This window comes from Mauremys mutica, chromosome 1 (genome assembly GCF_020497125.1).
Source record: "Mauremys mutica isolate MM-2020 ecotype Southern chromosome 1, ASM2049712v1, whole genome shotgun sequence".
In the NCBI taxonomy this organism is placed as follows: domain Eukaryota; kingdom Metazoa; phylum Chordata; order Testudines; family Geoemydidae; genus Mauremys; species Mauremys mutica.
Genome location: NC_059072.1, coordinates 348311162 through 348324453, shown reverse-complemented (window position 1 = coordinate 348324453; position 13292 = coordinate 348311162). Strand labels below are relative to the sequence as shown.

The following is a 13292-nucleotide window of genomic DNA, read 5'->3' as shown; positions in this document are numbered from 1 at the left end:
TGCCTGTCCTAAAATGTGGGGTGGTACTGCTGTGCGCTGTTAAAATACCTGTTGTGATGCACACCAGAGGCGGCTGCATTCCACTGGTGGGCGAAATGAACCGAAAGGGTTAATAAATTAAAGGGACATTGTAAGGCCAATAATCATATCTTGTTAAAAAAAAAGAGTCTCATCTGTGTTAATGATAATATTTTAGACCATTAAAATTGGAAGAATGTTAAAAATGTTATTTGTTCCCCAATGCGTATGCCATTTTTGTTGTTACATTTTGCAAATCCCTTCAACGGGGCGAGTGAGGCTAGCTGAATCAGTTTTGCTTTTGTTTCCAGTTATTTCCACTTCCTGGGTCTCGAGAAGTACCACAGTGCTGCAAGGTTTAGACTACAAGGGTTGCCAATATCCTGTTAATGGGACGCTTGAATTTAATGGGACTCTTTACACTGACTTCTGTGGTCTTAGGACCAGCCCCGCTGAGCTCTGCGATGAAAGGGGCTATAGCAGTGCAATGTATCGTGCTCTTCTTGTATTGTCTCACTGCAAAAAGATTCAGACGCTGTGTCCAGGACAGAGGAGCTTGCTGGCGACAAAGCACTCACAGACCTATGACAGACAGAGATCTATGCTGGCCCCATCTATTAGCTTTTTCCTGCAACACCACACTGATTAGTATTCTTTTTATTTGGGCCATTGACACCTGCTTTATTTTTCCTGTAAAATACCATCATGGCAGCCTTGCAAAATGTCCCTATAGCTGTTTCATGATCATCAGCCTTTTGCAGGTAAAGGGTAGGAGAGTAGAAGATGTCCCTGGGCTGGTAAAATTTCTGGACCGTTTTGCAAGGCAGCATAATGGTCTCAAAGAGCAGCATCCTACAACGGGATCCACTTGGGTCATGCAGTGCTCATTGCAGGATGGGGGGAGGGGCAGATCTGGAAGAGCTGTTAATGCCCAAACAATAATCATTAGCAATAATTATTTTCTTGCATAGGGGTGAGAACTTGGGGTATGGGGTGGGGCGGTGGTGCTGCAGCACCCCCCAAGTTTTACACTGAGCTCCGCTCCCGGCCCCACACTCGGGGTCTTGGCTGCCAGCTCCAGGGCTCCTCTCCTGTCCCCGTGCCCGCCCCCAGCCTTGCCCCCCTTGCCCTTGTCTGGGTCCCCCGTCTTGGGGAGACATGGCCCTGCTCCTGGTCCCAGCTCTGGGGTGGCGAGGGGGTCAGACAGGGGTAAGGGGGCTGGCTTTCAGCACCCCCACTATTAAAAGTGTTCCAGTGCCACTGGTTTCTTGTTGATGCTGAAGGAACTTTATTTAAAAACTGAAAAAGACCCAACTCATTGGCAAAGCTGCGCTCCCCACTCAGAGTGAAATGCTCCCCAAAATAGAAAGCCCAGACCAAGCCCTGTGCCTCACTGAGGGCCTTCATCTGGGTCCTCTGCCCTGGACTGAATGTCTTAAGGCACCCGATGGGCCTGATTCTCCTATTGCTTACACTGCACTATAATCAGAAGTAGCTCCACTGATGTCAATGGTTTGAGCTGTATGAGCCCCCTCTCAATGTGTAAACATGGCTCAGTATTTTAACGCTCCTTCCGCGGTATCCTCATAGCGAACACATATGATCATGAGGCTGCAAGGAAATGCACAGCTCCTACTTGTAAACATGACGTGTGCATGGTTTTATAGAGGTGCATTGGCCATCCATCACGATAGCTGCCTCACAGGCAGGCTGTTTGTGTATGCCCAGTAGCAGTGCCGGCTACAGTCAAAGAACCAGGATTGGCACCACGACGACATTAGAACCAGCCTTGCAGTGTTCACTACTCTACTGCTTTTGCGTCAGTGCAACACAATATACAGGTGATGTTGTCTTGACAATCCCCCTGCCCCCATGTTACTCAGCCAGAGTTAGCACATTCAATGAGCATTGGGTGCCTAACAGAGCTAGTTGGGAATTTTCCATCAGAATGGTTTTCTGATGGAAAATGCCCATTTTGCAAAATCACATTTTTTTTTTCCTGTGGGAAAATTTCAATTTTGCTAAAAAAATTTCAATTTTCCATTTGGAAAAATCAAAATGTCAGTTCCCCAGCTGTTGGCCTGGAAGGCTTCTGCTGTTTCGCTGTCTGCCTGTGGGGAGAAAGTGAAAATGACAAGAGCCTTCCCGGGTGGGCAGCTGGGAAGTAAAAAAATGCCATTTTCAGTTCTCCCTCTGACTTCCTGAAAATCCCGTCCTGTGAAAATGTCATTTTGGACTTTTGATCCCAATTCAGGACAATTATAAAAACAAAAAATGAACTTTTTCATGGGACTGGATTTCCGTTTTCTGGCCAGCTGTAGTGCCTAACTCATTTAGGCCCATTTGAAAACTCACCCTTTGTCATCCATCCCTGTTGCCAATGGGACGGGGGAGTAGGGGCCGAATAGATACTCTGAGTTCTTTAATCATTGTGTTTATCTTAACCTCTTGGTTTATCCTTCTGTTCACTCTTAGCTTACAGCAATGCTGTTTGTCCAAATCAGTGCTTAGCACGTTTCTAGCATTCTGTTTGGCAATCAGACCATTACACGTTGATTGTTGTTCCTCCATATTGTTACGGGGTCATGGATTGTTATCCATGTGTTTACAGATTATTATCCAGGCAATAGGGTCTCCCTTCCTTCTCACTCCTCTCAGAGGGACAAGGGCTTAGAAGAAGATGAACCCAAAGTGCCGGATGAGTCAAGACCCTGGACCTCACTGCCCTATGTATACTTGGTGCTCATTGTTCATTAGAGCTGAGGATTGTTAATTTCATCAACACCAATTACTACTGTACTGTTGAGGCACCGCACTGTGCAAACCACACGACTGAGGCAACTAGAGATGGGGGAAGGCGGCACAGGTCAGTTCTTAGGGCCCAGTGCACAGTCGTTCCCTACAGCACGTTCCTCACTGCTTTATTTAAGCCAGTTTTAGGGCACTCAAGTGATGGGACTGCCCTGACTCCTCGTGGGAGACTATTCTCCAGCTGATGAGCTCACCAGTAGCCTACATTTCTTTCACTCAACTCCACTGCATTACACCTAGCTCTCCCTCCTCTTCAACAATTCCACTCCTTCCTTGGTAGAGTAGCTACGCTCGCCAGATCCTTGTCGACAGTCCCACATCCCATTCCCCTTACTCATCATGAAGCCATACAAGTCACACATGGGCCTAACTTTCCACTCAGACTCAGGGGAGCCTTTTCCTGCTCCCATTGCAATCAATGGCAAAGCTTCCGCTGACTTCAACGGCAGCAGAATTGTCTCCCAATGAGGCTGCAAACGCTGCCGCCCTGAGTAGAAGTTGGCCCTCAGGGCAGGATCCAGAGCCTATTGAAGTCAGTGAAAGGATTCCCATTGAGTTCAAGCCTCTAGCCCTTGAATTCTGCTTTCACAAGGCCGATCCTGCCAGCCCTTTCATTTTGGGGAGCTTTGAACCCCCCACCCCCATTCCACCAACACCCATTTAAAAAGTAGAGGCACCTCTTGCTGTTTGATACATTATGTGTGTGCTGGGCGGGAGGAGAGGTCAGCCCTGGAGGTCTAAGGTTGTCTCAACCCGTCGGTCAGTCTGGGCGCTTTGCAAGCTACAGGTATTGGCACACAAGCCATGCCGCCTGATGGAGAAGCGCCCCCTGCAGGTTACAAAGGCATGTCAGTCGTTATTGACAAGCGATTTGATAATAAAACAAGTACATATTAGAACTGGCAGTTGCCCATTTTTTGAAGAGGTTGAAGAGGTCAGGGCCACCATACGGTATGGAGCGGGAATCCGTGTCCTGTAAAGGATGCCACCAAACCAGTATACATTCGGCACAGTTCAGGTGTACAGTACAGAAGAAGACTGAGAGAGATACTACAGTGTTAGCAAGCACAAGGTGGCTTTAATAACAGCTGTAAGCAAAAGACATGCAGGGCACTTGTGACCCCAGTATTGCTAAGTTTTAAGTTCCTGAACAGTATATCCAGCAGCTAAAGTAATAGCACAAACCCAGCCACTGCAAGTAGTTGGTCTTTGTCACTGGCAAACAATATCTGCCAAGTCTTCCCCTGAAATGAAGTTTCTTTTAAAAAAAAAGACCCAAACAACAGTACTGTAGCAATGCAACCCCAAAGTGAGCTCGCATACCCAGGGGAACCCCAGCCTGGGAAAACCCGTTGGACATCTGCCTGTCTGGATGGCTGTCCCCATCTGCCCCGTCCATTACTGCTTCATGCTCTTAACGGGCTCTGCTGATTGCCGGACGTCGGTCCACTCCTGCATGGTGTTCTGCAGGGCTTGTGTCTTCTCTTTGTCAACCTGCACATAATCGACCTTCTCGTCTGAGGCGACTGACGATGTGGAGGGCTGGGTACAGGGGAGGAGAACACAGCGTGACGTAGTGATAGTAAATCTAGCCCACTCTGCTGGCCTCATCTCTGTCCTCTAGTACAATCTCCCCCCTCATACTGTACGAGCCTTCTCCTCTGCAGCTCTTGTTATCTGGAACCACCTGCCTATATCTCAGCCTGGGTAGCTCTTCATTTATATTACTTGCAAATCCCTTCTTTAGATTCCTCTTATTTTTTAATGAAGCCTTGATCAAAACACTACTATTGACTTAATAGGCTTTGGATCAGGCCCAAAGTGAGAGCCTGGTCTGAAAGAAGAGTGTAAAATGGTACCCTGGGTTTCCACGTTTATTGTCTCTCAGCGACTCTGCGTCAAGAGTGCTCAGTTTACAAGCAAAACAATATTGCTTTCTAACTGCCAGCACTGCAAACACAGCCTGGGATCTGAGAGTCCAACGGGGTTCTTTCCTTCTCAATAAGCAACTGTTAGCGACACAGTAGAAGGACTAGAATCCAGCTCCCCCTCTCTTAGCTGTGTTGGCTCTGCAGGGCTAACAAGGAGTAAAAGATTATTTTTGTCATTCAAAGAAGCAGGTGCGGCTCCAAATTCACAGAAGGAGCAGATCTGCTGAGTGAGACGATGCTGTTTTTACATAGTTGCTTTTCAGAGTACTTGAATTTTCTTGTCCCTCTGCAGTTGCTTAACTCTTTTAGAGAAACACAATCGAAAATCCCAGTTCCAAACTTTGGAGGTTCAGAAAATCTTAAACTGGATCCAGATTAGATTTTTGTGGCTTTATGCCACCTCTCGAGTATGTGTATTGTTTTGTTCTGTAATCCATGTAGTTGGCATGGAAGACACTATATAGCATACAGGTGCATTGCATTTAAGATACATATTTGAACATATTGAAGAGCCACTAATTTCATTCCATGTTATCTAGAAGCCATTTTGCTGGTGTTTCCCGTCACTGGTCCATCTGCTCCTGCCAGCTAGTCCTCATTTGGCAGCATCTTAATTGGCTCAGCAGAATTTGGCTCATAGATAGGGGCTTCACTTTTCAAAAGTGACTTGTGATTTTGATGCTCAGCTTGATGCACCTTAAGGGCAGCCTGATTTTCCGTGGCTGGGTGCTCAGCCCTTTCTAAAAAGCTGTCGCCTTCAAGGTGCCTCAAGTTGGGCATCCGAATCACAAGTCATTTTGGATAATTTAGGCCAGGGCACTTTGGAGATCCTGCATCTGAAAATGGAAGAAAGGAATGAGGGGACCTAATCCAGCTCCCATAGAAAGCGGCATCTTCCTGTTGACTTCAGTGGAAGCTGAATTAGGCCTAATATAGGATCTATAGTGGGTGGGCCAAATTCCGCTCTCCCTTACAGCCATAAAAGCCGTTGCCTCCAATGGTCTTAGTTACACCTCCAGTACAGCTGCGGGTACGTGAGTAAGGATGGACTTTGGCCTAGAATAATATACAGAGCCAGATCCAACACCACTGACATCACTGAAGCAGTGTCTCAGCCGAGAACCAAGCCCCTATTGTTTGTTGAGCTGGTTTCAAACCATTAAAAATACATAATATTTAATTAAAAATAAAAAAAAACAAACCCCAAGATACCTTTCTGTGTGGCCCAGGTGAGTTTGGTTGGAAGTCCAGGGCTAGATAATCCACACTCCCCGAACTCTTTTTTGCTGCTGGGCTGTTGGTGCCACTAGGAACCGGAGAAGCAGAAACAGGATTTTGCTAATGTAGGAAAGAGGTGGGAGAAAAAAAGGGTTAATAAAACGAGGAGACTACAAGGGACCTAAAACCAAAATCCCTCACTGGTAGCACGTTAAGCGAGAGCCTGGCCTGAATTCTCCCCTCACTTACCCCTCTGCAATTTTTTCATAGATTCATAGACTTAAGGTCAGAAGGGACCAATCTGGGTCAAGAGCCACGAGAACAGCACAGTGGACTGAATTTAATGGGGTCCAATAGCCCAAATCACGTGCTTAACTTGATGCACTTCAATGGAACTACTCACATGCCTGAAGTTAAACATATGCTTAAGTGCTTTGCTGGAACCAGGCCTTAGCATGGCCATAATTGGGCCCAGAATCATCATTACACTTCACTACACTGCACTGCAGGTCTGGGAAATGTGTGCACACTCTGAATACATTTCCCAGCACGACGAAGAGCTCTGTGTAAACTTAAATACAATTGATTAATAATAGGTCATGGGGTAGCAGTTTGTAAGAGACACAAATTCTCCTGTCTCTTTCATCAGTGTCACTGGTTATAGCAGCTGGGAACCTGCCTTTTCATGCTTGGGACAGTATAGATGGCTCCTGCCCCCCCCCCCTCAGCCCCCCCCCCACAGAGTCAGAGAATGCCAGCACTTCCTGTGGGAGAAGGGTCTAAAATCAATCTAAAAATAAACAGGTACAATAAAATGTGGCATGGAAGTAAAATAATAGAGTTTTTGGCCTTCCAGGTCCCAGAGAGGACCATGATATGATGCAGAGTAGTACTTAATAAAGGGAAGGTCATTTTTGAGTTTTCTGGTGCGGGAGGAAGAAGCACACGGCATGTCTTGTCCACTCTCATTCTCTGCTCCCACAACATAAAACAGGATGTTTCATATAGATACATGTTAGAATGCCATGTTACAAACAACCGCCCTGTAATCCATAAGGATATATACTGTCCTTGTCACCACAGATCTGAGTATCTTGAACACTACGGTCACTACCCGTGGCTTGCATTTCTAGAGCCCAAGTCACTGCAGGACATAGGTGCCTTGCTTAGGAAGCTCGACAGTGCTAACAGGACTTACCATGGCCACGTAGTTTTCCTCGCTGTCTCCCGAGTCAGTGCTGGTGATGCTCTGGGTGGAGACTGGGCGGCAGTATTGTGAGGCGCTGGAGTTGAAAGTCTGGCTGTAATGAGAGGTGCCGATGGGTTAGTTACAGCCGCAGGACCCCGCTGCTCACCACTTACTAGGGATGGGGTCAGAGTTGCAGAGCTGGGATCCAAGTCTGAACTCTCCTGCAGCTCATGGATGAGATCCGGGGTTTTGGTGCCACTTAAGAAGGACCATTTCTAAAGTTTGTCTCCACAACCCAAGCTTCCCATAGTTCAGGGAGGATCCAGATTTGGGCCTTTAGCTCTGGCTCGTTTCTGTTTAATATCACCGTGTTTCTGTATGTCGCCTCAATTCTCCTGCTATCATATTACTAGAGTCCAGGCTCCATAAACTCTTTTATCTCACAGGATGTATTTAATTGCAATCCCCTTATGACAGCACATAGAGCCCCCGAGCTTCTTGTGCCATTTCCCCTCCATACTAATCACAGCTTCAAGCTTGCGTTTACTGTGCAGTAGCCTTCTTGCATTTTGATGGAAGGCTAAACCTCTGAAGGCCTCATCTTGTTTTCAGTCAACCAGATCTAATTACTGTATAAGGAATAACATAATGCAATCAGAGCCTGTTACTGAAGTCCCCCTCTTAAAAAGCTATTGGTTGCCTTGCAGTAAAAAAGGGTCATAAAATTAGTCGATAAGAGAAAAATCCATTAGCTTCTGTGGGGTCAGGCATCCTGTCAATCAAAACCCAAGCTCTGTATGTTTCCTAATGTAGTGATCTGAGCACACAGCTCTCATGCCCTGCAGTCAGTCTCCAAACAATCCCATTTATTATAACAGTCATAACAGCTAATGTCCTCATATAGGACAATGCCAGACTATGAACTAGTGGCAGAACTGGAGTTGTGTGAATCCCAGCACTTTTGGCTTAGAGGGTTTGGTATGAAGCTCTTTAGTTACAATTTGCAGAGTTCCTCACAGCTGAGCTTTGTTTTAAGGGCTCTCAAAGCAAAATTCAGTCAAAATCTTTTGATTGCCATCCTGTTTTGCATTGACACTGAGGGTTTTAGCTAGTTTTGATATGAAACCATATATTGACTCCAGGTTCATCTGAGTCTGGGCTCACTCCAAGATTTTGTAAACCTCAGCCAGCCAATGACAACCCTTGCTCTGAGTTTGGACCAAAACTCTCCGACTTAGGCGTGGTTTGGTTTATGCACAATTCTGAAAAGGGCAACAATCTCCAAATGAGATTAAACATTGGACTTTTGGTAATTAGCACTTTGTAATGCACTGGATTTCAATGTGGACTTTGAGGCAATTCTCCTGTATTCACAGAGTTTTATCATACCACCAGGTAGAAAATTAGCAAATGCTGATACATTTCTCTGGATGGGCTAGAACTGGGGCCAAGACTGGGATTTCAGATCTGAACATCAATATGCTTTGAGAAAGTCTGATCCAGATCGAAACTTTGCAGCTGCCCCCTGCTTATAAAACAGACCAAGCAAAAACCCTGAATCCAGACATCCTCAAGCTTTTAGGGAAATTCAGATCTGGCTCCAGACTTTGCAGCTAGGGCCCATCTCAAAATACAAGTCTTGCAAGATAGAAGACACATTCCATTAACAGAAAGAGACATTAAAGAGACCAGCACAACAAGAACCCGAAGGCGCTTTTTGGTGCTGCCTACACTGGAGATCTAGGGTTAGTTACATCTCAGTCACACTGGTGTAAATCCAGCGTCTCCATGGACTGCAATGGCCATATTTCAGAATGACGCAGATGTTACTGAGACTAGAATGTGGCTCCTGGTGCATTCGCTATGCCATCACAATCTATCAGCCTGAAGCTAAGTACGTCCAGCTAATGTGGACACGGCCTGAGCTTGGTCCATGATGGTGTTGCAGGAGTTAAAACTCCCCCCAATATACTCACGTTGGTCTGGACCAAGATTTGGTGACCGGCGATTTGAAGGGAAGCTCATCGATAACTGTGTTGTTCCTGAGGTCCAGAGGCGTTGGCTTTGCTGTCACAGAAGGAGGATTTATTCAGCAGTGAACACGTTCTTTAAACCCTCCCTAACACTAAATCACTGTATTTTAAAAAATAAAATGCAAAGGCCTCCACAGTCATGTGGATGACCAACACCTCCCTCCCCGCAATCATCCTTGCTGTCAAGGAGTATTCCCAGCCACAACGTTCCTGCAGTCATTCATGCAGGGGCTGCGGGAAATCAGAGCAGATTTCATCCCTCCCATGTGCACATCCACACTTCCGCTGGCTCCAATGGGAGTTCCGTCGTATGGGCCCCAGAGGGGTGAATGTGTCTTCTATGGGAATGATAGGACCCCAAAACACTCAGCAGGACAGCACGTAGGTGTGGCTTATTAAAGAAACACTGATGCCCATTAGACCCGGAAAAGCCTTCCTCTGTTGATCGTCAGTCAGAAATTAACATTATCAACATGCCTCTTAGTTGCAGTGGGCTTTGACCAGAAGGTTTTCCATGAAGCATTTTAAAAGGAAATCTGCCCTGTAACATGTAGCTCATTACAAAGGAGAGGAGAGCGCTGCTGTCCAGAAAGAATGGGAATAACTAACCGGAATAATACACTACTTTGTAACAATAGGCGGCTACCATGTTGATACTGTGAAAAAAGACAACTAAGGGAGGATATGATAGAGGTCTATAAAATCATGAATGGTGTGGAGAAAGTGAATAAGGTATTTTCCCCTTCATATAACACAAGAACCAGGGGTCACCCAGTGAAATGAATAAGCGATAGGTTTAAAACAAACATAAGGGAATACTTCTTCATGCGACGCACAGTCAACCTGTGGAACTCATTGCCAGGGGATGTTGTGAAGGACAAAAGTATAACTGGGTTCAAAAAAGAACTAGATACGTTCACGGAGGACAGGTCCATCAGTGGCTATTAGGCAAGATGGTCAGGGATGCAACCCTATGCTCTGGGTATCCCTAAGCCTCTGGCTGCCGGAAGCTGGGAGTGGATGACAGGGGATGGATCACTCAATAACTGACTTGTTCTGTTCACTCCCTCTGAAGCACCTGGCATTGGCCACTGTCAGAAGACAGGATACAGGCCTAGATGGACCATTGGTCTGACCCAGTATGGTCGTTCTTATGTTCTTAAAACACAGACTAGTGGCCTGATCCTGTCATGTGCTGGGCACCTCGTGCCTGTTCAACAGCACCCTCACACATTCAGTATCTCACAGAGCCATAGATTTTATGCCCCAAAGCGCCCATTAGAGCGTCTAGTCTGAATTCTTATGTAACACAGGCCAGAGAATTTACCCAGCGATTCCTGCATTTCATCCCCACCGCACTGGGCAGCAGCTTCCATCTGAATGTGTGAGAAACCAGGAGACTTTCCAAGGTGCTCTGAATTCCAGTCTGCTATTTTATTTTCAAAATGGTGAATTTAAGCAAACGGTTAATTAATCAGTTATGACAATTGAAAAACGTGATAGCTTAATAGGTCTCCTGCTGTTTCCTAAACTCAGATGATTATTGGTGTTATGGCACCGGCTACAGAGATGGTGCTAGGTGCTGTACATACCCATAGAGTACATCTCCACTTTGAGCTGGAGGTATAACTTCCAGAACAAGGAGACATACCCGCGTGAGCTCTGATGGAGCTAGCACGCTAAAAGGAGAATGCAACCACCATGGTTAGCTGCGCAAGCACGTACCTCGGGCAGCTAGCCCCTCCCACTGCTTGTGCTGCCATGGCTGCACTTTATTTTCAGTGCGCTAGCTCGGTCAGAACTAGCAGGGGTATGTCGCCTCAATTACACTGCCAGCTCCAAGTGTAGAAGTACCCATAGCAAGAAACAGTCCCTGCTGCAAGTCTAAACAGAACTAGTATCCCCATTTTACAGCGGGGGACCAAGAGACTAGCCCAAGGTCATCCAGGAAGCCTGAGACAGAATCAGGGCTTGAACCTACAGTGCCAGACGCCAGTGCCTTAACCACGCCACCTCCTGCCCCTCAAAGAGAGCTGTGGTGCCCAGTGGCCTGATCTACATGAGGAGGATGGAGCTCCGTACAGTATTTCCTGCTTGGACGTTTCAGAATAATGGCAGGTTCTGGGGACAGATCATGCACAGCTATTAAGGCAGTGCTGTTCCAGCTCCCTTTGAAGACAATGGGGATGTTAGCAGGCCCATAGTCACACGTGTCTGGTGTGTCAAGTAGCTGATTTGAAGGTACATTTTTTGGTATACAGATTACTTGCTATGCATCCGACGAAGTGGGTATTCACCCACGAAAGCTCATGCTCCAATACGTCTGTTAGTCTATAAGGTGCCACAGGACTCTTTGCTGCTTTTACAGATCCAGACTAACACAGCTACCCCTCTGATACTTGCTATGGGACAGATTTCTTCTGTTTCTTATAGGATGAGGGAGGGGGACCAAGGACCTTCCCCATTATAGGGCCTTGTGTAAAGGCCAGGAAGAATTCCACTTATTATGCATAAGGGCTATTAAGGTTGTGCCATCCCTGAAGATGGAAGAGGAATAGGGAGGGGTTGGGATTGGGGCTAAGGCTCTGTCCCTGTACACAGATCCTGGTTAGGGCTGCTCAGAAATTGGGATTTTTGTTTCATGGTAAATTCCAAAACTTCAGTTTTTTCCCCCCAAATCAAATTGAAAAACCAAACTTTCTCATGGAACAAAAATTCCCCCCAAATTTTCGATTTGGAAAAAGGTTAATTTTTTAGATGTTTATATTCTGTTCTGTAAGTAATGTTCCGAGTTGCTCTAAGAGTGGCCAGTGCAGCTGGCTGGCTGTGCTTGGGCAGGGACCAGGGCTCCGCACAGGGCCATGACAGTCAATATGTGCTGGAGGGCTCTGGAAGGCAGTGAGTGCCCCTCCCCGTGTTTGCCACTGTTCCCCCATGGTACCTATATTTAGCTGTCTGAAGTATTATAACTAGTCATAGTAGAGTTCCTGTGAAGACCCCCCTCAAGTACAGGGTGTGTCTGTCCAAGGAACTGGTCTTACCTTTCCGGTCGGGTTTGAGGTTGCGGTTGACCGGCGGGGGCTGGATTTCGCTCAGCCGCCTGTGGCACTGGGAAATGGCTCCTCCTTTATGGACTGGGAGGGTCGTCGAGGACAATCCCAGGAGATCAAAGTGGTGCGGACCAGGGCTCATGGGGATGTAGAGATTCTGGGAATTGTCATTGGCTTTCTCCATGTTCAGCAGGGACGAGGAGCCTGGGTTCATTGGGACATAATTGTCCTCGGAGTCAGCACTGTGGGAGCGAGCCACTGCGGCTCTGGCTTGCTGGAAAGCACAGGGGAGGTCAAGGGTCAAGAAGATATTTAGTGAGGTATGGAATACAAGCAGCAATATTCAGCATTACTAGACCCCAGGGTGTAATCCCTCCCTAGCACAGTGAGCAGACATTTACACTGGAGATGGGGTCAAAGCTGCCAAACCAGCCATTGGATCTGAACAACAAACAGTTCCCAGTTCAGGGGAGTTCTGGTGCTGATCCTCAACCTCTCTTTGCTCCCATTCAGCTGTAATTTCTGGGCTAGCCTTTACTGCTAGAGAGAGGCAGAGTTACCTTTAATATTACAATTGATTTCCAGCATTGCCTAAGGTGTGCTAGGCACTTTCCAAACAGGGAAAGAGGAAACAATCCCTGCCCCAAGGAGCTGACAGTTCCTGTCCTTCTTAGCAGCTGTCTTTGCCCGACCCAAGTGCTCCATAGCACCTGTCAGCTTTCCCCCAGCTCCTGGTTTTAATAATTCCCCTGTGCTAGTTTCCACTTGGGTTAAGGTGAAGCCCATCCCTTTGGTATCAGGTCTCCTACTTTCCTTAAGGGATCTCCAATAAATGCAAACCTCCCTCTACAACATCTTCTCATCCTCGCGTTGAGACTCTGATGGTTCCCTGACTAGCTGGCCCAGGTGTGGCCCAGCACCCAAATTTAGCTTCCAAGACCTCCTTCCTACACCTCCCTATGTCATTTGTACCAATATGTATCACAACCACAGGATCCTCCCCAGCACTCTGTGGAAGTTTGTCTAGATGTCCATTGAGACC

At 46.8% G+C, this 13292-nt stretch overlaps 1 protein-coding gene across 2 annotated transcripts in view; it reads right to left on the bottom strand.

The window, feature by feature from the left end:
* Positions 1-2334: 2334 nt before the first annotated feature.
* The window catches only part of GAB2 (GRB2 associated binding protein 2), a 222015-nt gene continuing 211057 nt past the window's right edge, over positions 2335-13292 (bottom strand). For both annotated transcript variants that reach the window (XM_045020929.1, XM_045020920.1), the window contains 5 exons: positions 12242-12524; positions 9144-9234; positions 7177-7279; positions 5973-6098; positions 2335-4371 (listed from right to left, as the gene is read on the bottom strand). In XM_045020929.1, coding sequence (XP_044876864.1) covers positions 4228-4371; positions 5973-6098; positions 7177-7279; positions 9144-9234; positions 12242-12524 — 747 coding nt within the window. In that variant the 3' untranslated portion in view covers positions 2335-4227. The remainder of the gene's footprint in view (positions 4372-5972; positions 6099-7176; positions 7280-9143; positions 9235-12241; positions 12525-13292) is intronic.